Source organism: Silene latifolia, chromosome 7 (assembly GCF_048544455.1).
Source record: "Silene latifolia isolate original U9 population chromosome 7, ASM4854445v1, whole genome shotgun sequence".
NCBI lineage: Eukaryota > Viridiplantae > Streptophyta > Magnoliopsida > Caryophyllales > Caryophyllaceae > Silene > Silene latifolia.
Window position 1 is genome coordinate 10,260,755 of NC_133532.1, and position 12,718 is coordinate 10,273,472.

A 12,718-nucleotide genomic window follows, 5' to 3' on the forward strand; every position below is an offset into this window, starting at 1 on the left:
TAATTTATTAGGTCGATTATCACTCACAATTCACAAGGCACGACTAAAACACAACCCTGTATACAAAGTTTTAACCTTTCTATTTCATTCTTGAACTTATGAACCATTATTCAGCAATAAAGAGATTTGTCTATAAATCCCTCAAATAGTTGATAAATGTCTTTAACAAACATATATTGCTAACAGTTAGTCTTGCTATAGACGGATATATTTGAAGACGGGTCAAATAGCTTGAAAGTGGTGACATTTTTTGCTCCCACCACCACACTTGTTGCTTGTCCTATTAAGAATGTGATATTGTATTTGACCGTCTTTAGTTATAGACGGATATGTGCCGTCTATAATGAGATTTTGTGTATGGCTAATGCCCTTAAGACTAGTTTTTGGTAGGTTGTTGGTCATTTTTTTTTGTTTTTTCTCATTACAAAACTGAAATTGTCCAAACAGTCTAATTCTTGGACTATGTAATCAAGAAGGGGTCTATTTTTCATAATAACATTGTGGGTGTGGTGAGGTCAATTCAGAATTTGATATTAGGTGTTACAAAAATAACCAAGTAAAATATTTTAGAATAATAGGGTGATTTTTTTAAAAAAATAAAGTAGAAAATTTCAACCAAAAACTTGTCACATATTAAGCTGAGTTCAGTTCAGCTCTATTTATCTCTCAATTAATTTTGATTCAGTTCAACTTTATTTAGCTTATTTTACTTCAATTCAGCTTAATTTTATTCAGTTCAGTTCCATTCAGCCCAAAAATCAGGCATAAGTGCTAGCTTGTCATGCATATTATTTCATAACTATATAGGAGTGCATAGATTAATAAAAACTTGTCACATTACAACTATTATAGGAATCACAAAATCTCATTATAAACGGAAACTATCCGTCTATAACTAAAGACAGGTCAAGTAACATACCACATTACGCATAAGACAAACAACAACTTGCGTGATGGGGCCGAAAAATGTCACCATTTTAAGGGTATTTGACCCGTCTTTTGCTATAGACGGATATATCCGTCTAATAGGTTAGTAATAAGTGTCATTTAAATTTGAAAGTCAAGCCTAAGATATAGTACTAATCATTTGTTACTAGCTAGCTAATCTTTCATTAGTCAATACTAACTAACTTCCCTCCCAACTCTCTTACTCTCACCAATCACCATCTTCTCTAGTAGGTGTACTTTAAGAGTTATTTTGACTTTACACAACTTTTTGTTTAATTAGTTGATCTACATAATAGACTAATTTTTTTTACATCACTTTTTTTCCATATTTATTTATTTTCTCGTTGTGAATTATGTTGGTGGATCCCTTAAGCTAATGTAAGGTAGTTTACTTGTGCACCACCCTACTACGTATGTTGTTTTTATTTCTACAAATAACTCTACATTTAAAATATTGTCATCTATACATGTATGAGTGAGCCGTGGGGATCCTCTGTCCCACTTTTGTGTCACATTGTGTGTATCATACCACATACATTTCGACATATCACTTGTGGCAAAATAAAATATTACAATATATATATATATATATATATATATATATATATATATATATATATTAATTTGTTGAGGTGTTGGAAGCTAAGTAGTGTGGCACACACAATGTGACATCAAATGGGACAGAAAATCTTCACTGGTGTGTGAGGGAGCCACGTAAAAATTATTTACTATTTTCACTCCAGGCGGAATCGGGATTTCCAGTTAAGGGGGTGAAAAATTTCAACGGGGAACAAGTAATGCCTTAATCGATTGAAAAAAAAAGTCGAAATTTTAACTACAATGTGTCAAATTTCCACTTTTTAACGAGAATGTGCCCTTATCGGCCCTCTCTTCGGTCTCCACCACTGATTCTGCACAGTGGTGGAGCTAGGTGGTTAGCACTCTTAGCAGGGGGCGCTCGCCCCTGCTGACGGATGAAAATCGAAACTAAATTATTAACTATTTTCACCTATTCGCTCCCGTTGAAAATTTTCACCTTCGCTTAATTCAATTTCTGACTTCACCACTGTTTTATACGAAGTACGTTATACGGAGTATTTCTTTCTACTACGCGATACATAAGAAATTCATATATCTACTATACTTCCTACTCCAACTGTAACATTCATTGCAACATTTAACATCTCCGCATTTCTTTATGCTTTCGCATATTTATTACTAAGGCCAACCTCTTCTATGTACTCCTCTTTCATGTTTTTTAAACTATACACGTTAGAGTATTATAGTTAAGCAAAATGAGCAACACAAATAAAAAGTTTTAAGCTTTCTTGCTTAACCATTTGGAAGACTTTTATACGTATCTTAAATTGGTAGTAAGTAGCTCAAATGGGCCCACAAAAAAAATCTACCAATTAAAACAACACTTAAATATTTTTAATTTTTTTATTTTATAGGTAAAATAAGTAAATGTATTAATTAAAAGAGTATTGTGGAAGGTAGTTGACATATGGTGTATTTAAACCACAACAGTATTTTGTAGCTTAAAAATATTCTAGCTTGAAAATCTTATGTAAGTGTAAAAGTAAGTAAAGTAAGAACTGCAATTTGTGAATCTTCTTAATAGTATTATTATTATTATTATTATAATATTATTATTATAAAAGATGAATATGTACACGAGAATACAAATATAAAACCGCTTTACATGATACTAACTCGTATGGGATAAAAATAAAAAACACTACGGTTTAGCTGGATTTGGAACTCGTCAGCTTTAATTTGGTGGTTTATCTCTTAGTTGATGTCAACTTCATCACATGCTACAATTTAATGCAAAAGTATTTCTCATTTTCAGTTAGTTTGCTTTTACTGGTCTAGCTTCCTCCACCCTTATCAAAAATTGAATATGTACCTATTTTAGACGTAAACTATATAAAATCGGCCGCTGTATATGCTCCCTTCGTCTCAGTTAATAATTTACTATTATTTTTTTTACCTTTATAAAATAAAAATAAATATAAACTATTTACTGAAATAGAAGAAATATATAACAAGTCTCTTTTCTTCTTGTATTTTACGTATCCGTACAATTAGACCTGTACTCGGGTCGGGCTGGCCAGGGGGCGGGCCAGGCTCTCCTGGTCAGACCCGGGCCAGCCAGGGGGAAGGGCGGGCTTGGCCGGGCTGGGATTTTAGGACCAGCCCCGGGGCCAGTACGAGCCATGATCGGGCCGGGCCAAGTCATGCCAAGTTGCATAAAATAACGGGCCAATACGGATCGGGTTCGGTCCGGGCCGGGTCAGCCCGTGCTGATGGCCAGCTCTACGTACAATAGTACAACATAATTACACAAGATTATTGCCTTGTTTAATACTGATCAACCACATGTGTACAGTGTACTATAGCCTAACATGAATATTTTGACCTACACGGACAAGCAACAAGCAAGAATAACCTAGTATAGTTGAGACATACTAGCACACACCGACCTGTTTGATCACATGCATGTACATTTAGGGTTACTGAATTCGCTCGGGTACCCTTACATATATTCAATAATTCATTTTATACTTACTCATATATACTTAATACTAATAACTAATAACTAATAAGTCGAGTATTTCAATCCAACGACGATACATTCCGTTCATGGACAACTCTATTTTCATTTATGACTGAAGTAGACCCGGTAAAATTTACCCGGCCCAATTCTAACCTATTCAACCTGACCAAAATATTTATTATCGCATACATACTAACTATATCCCAAAAATATTGATAACTCACCCAAAAATGACCTGACCCAACCCTACCCGGTTCAAATTATTGCAAACCAAACTTAAATTGACTTGATCCAAACCCGATTCAATTGACCCGTTTACGAGATCCATTAGAAGCACATGAACCACACACTTGGGCTAGGGTGAACACAACTACTTACACACTAGTCACATCATCTCAAAGGATGCACATAACTCATACACATACATATTTATAAATAGAGTGAAGAGAGTTGGCTAATAAGAGAGAGCCACAAGTCATAATTTTTCTCATTTTTATTTTCTCCTCATTTGTTATCTCTCTTCATTGAGTTATCCATATCATATTTCATAGTCACTTATACTTATTTCTAGGCTTTATATTAAAATTATAATATGGCCTTTGTTTCTCTAACAAAGTTTATGAAGCTATACATCATTTTTCTTTCTTGTATTCTCCTCTTCTTCAACTTCTTGGCATTTGCTATTTCCACTGCTTGTTCCCAAGGTCAGTTCCCTTCTTTAATCACATACGGAGTAATTTTTATACAAATGAACCGTCTTACACAATAATTACTGTTTACTCCTTATTTAACCTACTACTGTTTTAAAACAATAGAGTAATTTTGTTTTCAAAACTTACACTTGTACAAAAGTTAAGTCAGTAAACACAATGTTAACAACTAACTGCATTAAATTATCATAAGGCCTATGTTACTATTTGTTACTTATGGCCTCTTTATTTGTTGAAGTAGGTAGGAGTGTAGTACTATAGTAAAGCTCTAGAAGCTTTCTTCAATTCTATCTAAGGTAAAAAAATAATAAAATTATTTTAGTTCATTAACTTATTTTTTTCATCATTGTTTGAATTTTTTTTTATTATTGTTTTAATTTCCTTATTATGGCCTTTTGTAAATTTTATCCCTTTTAATGTCAAACATAATAAAAATTTACTACAAATTGTAATATGAGTTTATAACATTTTTTTTTCATTGGGGTATTAGGTACTATATAACAAATTCTCATACAAATATGAATTTTATCCTTTTTTTTGTTAAAATTATAATTTTTCGAAAGATACTAGTAACCTTGTATATTTGTCAAATATATAAGGTTAAAGTTGTTGACCTTAAAAAGTCAAACAGAAAGATAATAGTGAAATGGAGGAAGTATTAATTTTATTTTATTTACTATTTTATTACATTATCAGTTCATCCTTAATATTAATTAATTTAATAAAAATTCAGGTAGTTCTTCATCATCGGATCAATTCAAATACCCGTTTATCAAACGAGCTAGTACATTTTCATCATCGGGTGGCTTACCGGAAGGCGGATACGACTACATAATAGTAGGGGGTGGCACGGCAGGATGTCCATTAGCAGCAACATTATCACAAAAATATAAAGTATTAGTATTAGAAAGAGGAGATGTACCATTTGGTAATTATAACGTGAGTTACATGCAAAATTTTCACATTTCTTTGGCTGATACTTCACCTACTTCTGCCTCTCAACAATTCATTTCTACTGATCGAGTTTTTAATTCAAGAGCTAGGGTTTTAGGTGGTGGTACTTGCATTAATGCTGGTTTTTACTCTAGGGCTAGCTCAAGGTATGTTCATTCTTTTTAATTCACAAATTCTTGTTTAACACGGTCAGGTCAAATAGGATATACTCCGTAAAAGACAAAAACGGAATGTCTATGTACTATCAAAATATTTGTATTATCTTTTTACATGGGAGTCTGATTGACCTGTTTTAATCTTAAAATAAATATTTGTTTTTAATTTTATGTTTTATTTTTCTTTTTTAAAAAAAGTTATATGGAATTGGTTTGTTTTAACTTTCTTTTTTCTTAGAGAACGAATTTATTAATAGAACAGCATAATGCATAAACTGTCCATAAAAAAATTAATAATTAGATATGTTTGTTATATGTCATTTTCAAATATCGATTATATGTGACTAAAATCTCGATTGTATTTAATTTTTATTTATTTGTATAGATTATTTTGTGATTTTAATTAATGGGATATGTGTTAAAGTTAGTAAGAATAAAGGATGAGTTGGTTTACCCTACATTGAATATGACATTACGTTACATGTCACACTTTAGAGTAATGTTATCTCTGATTTTACAAGTACAATGTCGTGGCAGAGTGAAAAGGGTTTACTTGTAATTTGACCATAAAAAATTCATAAATTGCTAAATATTACTCCTATAAATTTAATATTATATATTGCTCAAAATAAAAAATTTAAAAGTGTGTTTTATTTCTAACTCTCTAATTGATGCTACAAATTGTTAGTTAGATGTGTATTAGGTACGAATAAGACGTTGATTATTCTGTGACGTAATTATCATTAGTCAACTTATTTTAAGCCGGAATTGATAAGTGGTATTTTTGTACATGTTTACTTGGCTTTTAGAAAATTAGATTTCCTAATAGTTAAATTATTATTACTATTTAACTCGTTTTAAGTTATAAGAGGATATGTCCATCTTAAAAAAGTAGACTAACTGATATGTGATCGTGATACAATGTCGCAGTCAGTCTAGTACTGATCTCGACATGATGATTTAAGGGTGTACCATATCACCATACATCCTAACTAACAATAAACCTCTTTTTCTGTTCTGTTTAGATTTTGCTTAGTTGTTTACGGCTAATATTAATTAATTCAATTCTCTTATTGGTTGGGGTATACTCCTGAGTCCCGACGGACATAATTATTTCTTGTGAAAAAAATAATAAAAATAAATAAAATAACAGCTAATAAAATTGCCATTTATATATAGGACTTCGGTGAGCTTTAATTACAAAGTTCCCTAATATAGGAAGGATCACGAGGGGTATATAGAAATTAATATATAAATATATAGTCCTTAAATTAAGTACATGTTCAATTCTTTGATGACAATTTACAACCTTTATCAACAACCACCTCTTCAATTTTTTGTACAGCTTGTACTACCACCTTGCTACAATTTAATTGTGAGGCCCACATATATGTAACAATATTATATACTACTTGGAGAAATAGAGAGAGACGATATTATATCGCGGTGAGTACTATAATACGACATGGTGTGTCGATATTGGTCCAGTCTCGTCCGAACTACCTAGCTGCATATGTTTATGCTAGAAATTGAACTCGGCCTTGAGCGAGCGAGCCAAGATAAGGTTTCAAAGTCGAGTATTATTACTTTTTTTTTTTTTTTGATGACGAGGGGGTTGAATTCCCCTGGGCCCATGCATTCCCGCACCACCACATGGACCATGTAAGTCACCCCTTTGGGGGGCTGCAGTGGCCAAGTGATCATCGCCCCAGCTAGTAGTCGAACACAGGACCTCTCAACTCTTGCATTTCTGCAAGTTTCAAGGTTTAACCCGGCTACCACTGGAATAACACCACTTGGTTTGAGTATTATTACTTATATTATTACTCCCTCTGTCCCGGTCATTTGTTGTCCTTTTCCATATTGGGGTGTCTCAGTTATTTGTTGTCCTTTCTATTTTAAGAATGAACTTGATGAGTAATTTGATCATTCTCATTCAATTTGTTCCACTTGTCATTTAGTTATTGACCCTCTCCTCTTTCCTTGTTCTTTGTGCCAAAACGAAAGGACAACAATTGACCGGGACGGAGGGAGTACTATTTATTAATATGCTAGAAATTGACCTCGAGCTTGAGTGAACCAAGATAAGGTTTCAAACGTATAACCTAATTTAATTTGCTAATCCCTTTATATTATGTTTTTGTTTTATCCATCTTATTTATTTGACCTATTTTAAGTAATTTTGTTTTAGACATTTGTTTGTCAAGAATTGATATCATTCAACCACTATATACTCTTTTGTCCTTTATCACTTTTCAATTGTCGTCCAACCACAGATTCCTACTACATCACTAGTTTGTCTAGAAACTTAATTTCGTTAAGATGGTTAACTACACAACAAAACAAAAAAAAGGATGATGTGATATGCCTTTAAGATTTGATAAATCCAACTACTATTTACACTATTTAACCTAATGCTTTAATGTCAATATGTCTTGTTGTTTAGATTTGCTTATCATTGTCCCCCTAAAAATAGTACAAATTAAGTGTCGGATTCGGCTAATTTAATAGATCATTTTCGTGGGAGTTTGGGGAGAAGGAGAGGATGTTGTTCCTTGTTACATGTTGGGTTTTATGGGAGAGGAGGAATAGGTTGGTTTTTGAGGGGGGGAGATGGGATGTGGGAGGGATTATGAGGAGGATTTGGGGTATTGTCTGGGAGATGGAGGCGGTGCATGACGATAGGACGTCGAGTATTGTGGAAGGGAGTCGACTGGGGAGTTGGGAGCCGCCGATTAGTGGTGTGTCTAAGATCAACACGGATGCAGGGGTCGTGGAGGGGGTGGGAGTGGGGTTGGGGGCGGTTAGTCGGAACTGGAAGGGTGAGGTTGAGTGGGCGGTGGTGATGGAGCGTGGCTCGGGGTGTGGAGTAGATTTGGCGGAAGCTGAAGCGATATTGTTGGGTCTGCGCGAAGCAAGAAGGATGCAATCGAGAAAAGTTGTTATCGAGAGCGATTGCCTGATCGTGGTTGATGATTTGACGAGGAATAGACGTCGTAGAAGTGAATTATTTGCGATTTATGAGGAAATTAGACAACTTAGTTTATTTTTTGAGTCGATTGTTTTTAAGTATATTAGTAGGAATTTAAATAAGTTAGCACATATGTTAGCACATGCTATGCCATGGTTTCATGGTAGTCGTTTTTGGACGTCTGATTTGCCAGCTGAGTTTGGTGTTGTAGCTGTCAATGATATTAGCAATATAATTTAAAGCCTTTATGGTTTTTTACAAAAAAAAAATAGATCATTTTCGTGGTCTTAACCTTAAACAAGCATCCGATATATCTCAATTGAATAATTATTTATAATTCATTTTTCAATAACACGAAGATTTAGCTTTTACATTAACCCCAATTTGGCAATGTCAAAGTAGGTTAATTGGTATAGTCATGAGCTGTGATAATCATGACATGTGTTCGAATCCCATTAGCATCAATATCTGTGACTCACGTAACATTAAAAAAATTAAAGGTAAACAAATGATTGAAATAAATCGAGTAATCAATTGTTTTTCTAAACCATTTACATTAGCATGATTATTAAACCATACTGATATAATTATGTAAATAATATATGCAGTTTTGTGAGAAGGGCAGGGTGGGATGAGAAGCTAGTGAATGAGTCTTTCCCATGGATTGAGAAACAGATAGTTTACGAGCCGAAACTAGGAGAATGGCAAACAACAGTAAGGGATGCACTTTTGGATGTTGGAATTTCTCCTTTCAATGGATTTACGTATGATCATAAGTTTGGCACTAAGGTTGGTGGCACTATTTTCGAGGACAATGGTCGTCGTCACTCTGCTGCCGAGCTCTTAGCATCCGCCAACCCGGCTACGCTTGATGTCCTTGTCCATGCCACTGTCCAAAGAATCACTTTCAACAGTGAAGGTATACATATGTATGATTATTATAAACTCAATGTCAAGTTGGTAATCTGGTGAGTTGGGTACGGTTTAGGCCGTGTCAATGCGAGTTTAGTCGTATTGGTTCAGGTTTTTTCGGGTCAGTATCACCACTTCACCCATTTGTTTGGGAAATAGGTCAAATGTTGTACCAGGCTTCGGTCGAGTCAGTCATCAGTCTAGCCTTGACATTTCACTTTAGACAAAAAAAGGATATTCTACGTGGTAACTTCATTTTCACCAAAAACGCCTTTGAGTGGCCATAACTCACAGCCCCGAGTTCCGAAAGCGACGATTTGTTTTCCAAATCAAAGATATCATTAACGCGGTCAATTTGAAAAAAAAATGTCGCATTCGGAACACGCTACAAAGAGGTACGGTCAGTCAAAGTTTAAAGTTTGACTGGCCGTAATTCTTGCCACAAGTTCAGAAACTGAATTTTTTTTTTCTAGATTAAAGATCTCGCAAAGCGGGTCAATTTGAGGAAAAAAAATCGCCGCTTTCAGAAGTTTTGATCGTGAATTATGGTCAGTTAAATGCGTTTTGTTAAAAACGAGGTTACCATGTAGAAAAAAAAAACACGAGGTTATCACGTAGAATATCCAAAAAAAAATCTGAATTTACAGCCGAGTCAGAGTAACATGGTTTCAGGCAGGTCGAGTTAGCATCACAGTAGCAATCAATCTCCAATATTGGCTAATGACTTTGTTTTAATTTCGCCAGGACGGAGAAAGCCAAAGGCGAAGGGAGTGATCTTCAAAGACGAGAACGGGAGAAGACATGAAGCATTACTATCACAAAGAAGAGGAAGTGAAATAATAGTTTCAAGTGGTGCAATAGGTAGTACACAGTTGCTACTTCTTAGTGGTATTGGACCTAAGAAAGACCTGCAAAAGTTGAACATTCCTGTAGTTGTTGATAATCATTTGGTTGGTAAAGGTATGCAAGATAATCCTCTCAATACCATCTTTGTTCCTTTCAAGAAGTTTCAAGGACAGTCTTTGATTCAGACTGTCGGGATTACGAAGAAGGGTGTGTATATTGAAGCTAGTAATGGGTTCGGTCAGTCTACTAGTAGTATTCTTCGTCACCATGGGATCGCTTCTGCTGAGGTTGGTGTCTATAGCTCTGTTATTCTGATCATTTTGTATTTAGCCTGTAATGATTTATTCCACCCGAATGACCCGCTTTTCGAGTCTACTCTGACTCGGCTGGAAAAATTGACCAGGCCCGAATAACTCGACCTGAATGTTTATTGTTGCATACTGATTACCATCCATATATAGCTTGATAATAGTTCACCAGAAAATGATCTGAACAGGAAATGACCGGCCTGACCCGTCCTGACCTGAATTTTTGCAAACCCTAAATTGACCCGACTTGGATGACCCGTCGGTCTAGACTCAGTTGCAAATCGATAATTTCTGTGATCTTGTATTTAGCCTGTTAGGGCTGGGCATTATCCGGTCCGAACCGGAAAAATAGACCGGTCCGTACCGGAATATAGTGGACCGGAACCGGAATTAAAAATTCCGGTCCGGTCTCCGGTCCACCATTTTCCAAGATTCCTGTTTCCGGTCCGGACCGGTTTGGTCCGGAATGCCCGGAATTTTTGTTATTTGCATTTTTTTTCTTAAAATTGTGTTTTAATTCCGGTCCGATCCGGTTCAATAGACCGGAATTTTTGAACCGGAATTTGAAAAAGTGGGTAATTCCGGTCCAACCGGTCCGGTCTGGTCCCGGTCCATGAATTTTGTCGATTCCGGTTCCGGTCCGGTCTGGTTTTGGACCGGTGCCCAGCCCTATAGCCTGTAATGATTCCACCCGAATGACCCGCTTTTCGAGTCTACTCTAACTTGACTAGACTGGCAAAATTGACCAAGCCCGAATAACTCGACCCGAATGTTTATTGTTGCAAATTGGTTACTATCCATAGATAGCTTGATAATAGTTTACCTGAAAATGATCCAAACCCGAAATGACCGGCCTGACCTGTCCTGACCTGAATTCTTGCAAACCCTAAATTGACCTGGCCTGGATGACCCGTTTGCCAGGTCTAGACTCGACTGCGAATAATTAATTTCACTGATATTGTCTTTGATTTGGGCAGATTGGTCAGCTGTCAACAATCCCTCCAAGACTGAGAACACACAAGGCAATCCAAGACTACAAAGACAGGAAACAGGACTTACCCTTTGAGGTATTCAATGGAGGATTCATCTTAGGAAAGATAGCGAGACCAAGATCCATAGGACATCTAAAGCTGATTGACACGAATGTCGACAATAATCCCGCTGTCACCTTCAACTACTTCAGTCACCCACATGATCTAAGAAAATGTGTCGAAAGCATAAGGATAATTGAGAAATTAGTCAAATCCAAGCATTTTGTAGATTACACTGGAACTGATGAAGAAATCACTCAGAAGTTGCTGAATATGAGTGTGCAGGCAAATGTTAATCTCATTCCGAAACAAACTAATGATACTCAGTCTTTAGAACAGTTCTGTAAGGACACTGTCATCACCATTTGGCATTATCATGGAGGTTGCCAAGTTGGCAGGGTAGTTAATCATGATTATCGGGTTCTTGGTGTTGATAGGATTCGAGTCATTGACGGGTCTACCTTTACTGAGTCCCCTGGAACCAATCCTCAAGCTACTGTCATGATGATGGGAAGGTAACTAAATATACTGTCTGTACTCTGTACGATCATGAGTTCGTGACCTGTGTTTGAATCCCGTCAGCATCAAATTTCTTCAGCTAGTTTATTTATGATGTGCAGGTACATGGGAGTGAAGATCCTGAGAGAAAGACTTGGAAAAGGAGCTAATGTATAGGGAGTTTTCTGCCAATGATTAGTTGTTACAGATGATGAACTAAGTAGATTTTGTGTGATCTTTGTTTATTAATTTATTAATGTCTTATCTTTTTTATTAATTTTATAATTAATTATTGTCAAGTAATTGTAGAGAAATAGGGTAGCCAAAATGGTAAATGTATTGGTTGTGACTTGTTGTGTTAGAAAACAATTCGCTTTTCTTCATTATGGACCATCAGTAGACGAACCCTGTCTATTTTAAAAAATCGACTAGGGCTTGTCTGCTGAGATAGTTAGAACAAAGACTTGCAATCATCAGCAGATTTGCGATTTTCATTATGGATCATCAGCAGACGAACCCTATCTATTTTAAAACTGTTTTCATTTACTACCGAACATCATTGTGATAGTCAGATAATGCAGTTGTTGACTGTATACTTCTGAACCGCCTCGTGAGACTCATGCTCTGTAAGTATGTAGTTTATAGTTAGAAAACAGTTCAGTTTTCCTACTGAACTGTACGGTGATGGCATACGAGATAACTTGCGACGAGATCATGCATGCTTGATTCGATCTCTAAAATGCGAAAAAACATATTATAAATCACGCAATAGTTTACTCAAAACCTAACAGATGTTATATAGATGAAAGTGTGACTTGCACA

The 12,718-nt window shown here is 35.5% G+C and overlaps 1 protein-coding gene across 1 annotated transcript; it reads left to right on the forward strand.

Moving 5' to 3' along the window:
* Window positions 1-3,915: 3,915 nt before the first annotated feature.
* LOC141591665 (protein HOTHEAD) lies at window positions 3,916-12,279 on the forward strand. Its single transcript, XM_074412070.1, has 6 exons — window positions 3,916-4,215; window positions 4,955-5,321; window positions 8,910-9,220; window positions 9,958-10,346; window positions 11,345-11,913; window positions 12,019-12,279. Exons 1-6 carry the CDS (start codon window positions 4,104-4,106, stop codon window positions 12,071-12,073), a joined length of 1,803 nt encoding a protein of 600 aa, XP_074268171.1. The 5' UTR covers window positions 3,916-4,103; the 3' UTR covers window positions 12,074-12,279.
* Window positions 12,280-12,718: the final 439 nt, after the last annotated feature.

Excerpts from the sequence above, each read along its gene's own strand:
- LOC141591665 (XM_074412070.1), top strand. The coding sequence starts at position 4,104 with ATGGCCTTTGTTTCTCTAACAAAGTTTATGAAGCTATACATCATTTTT. Across the intron at positions 5,322-8,909 it reads TACTCTAGGGCTAGCTCAAG|TTTTGTGAGAAGGGCAGGGT; the intron begins GTATGTTCATTC and ends TAATATATGCAG. Across the intron at positions 11,914-12,018 it reads ACTGTCATGATGATGGGAAG|GTACATGGGAGTGAAGATCC; the intron begins GTAACTAAATAT and ends TATGATGTGCAG.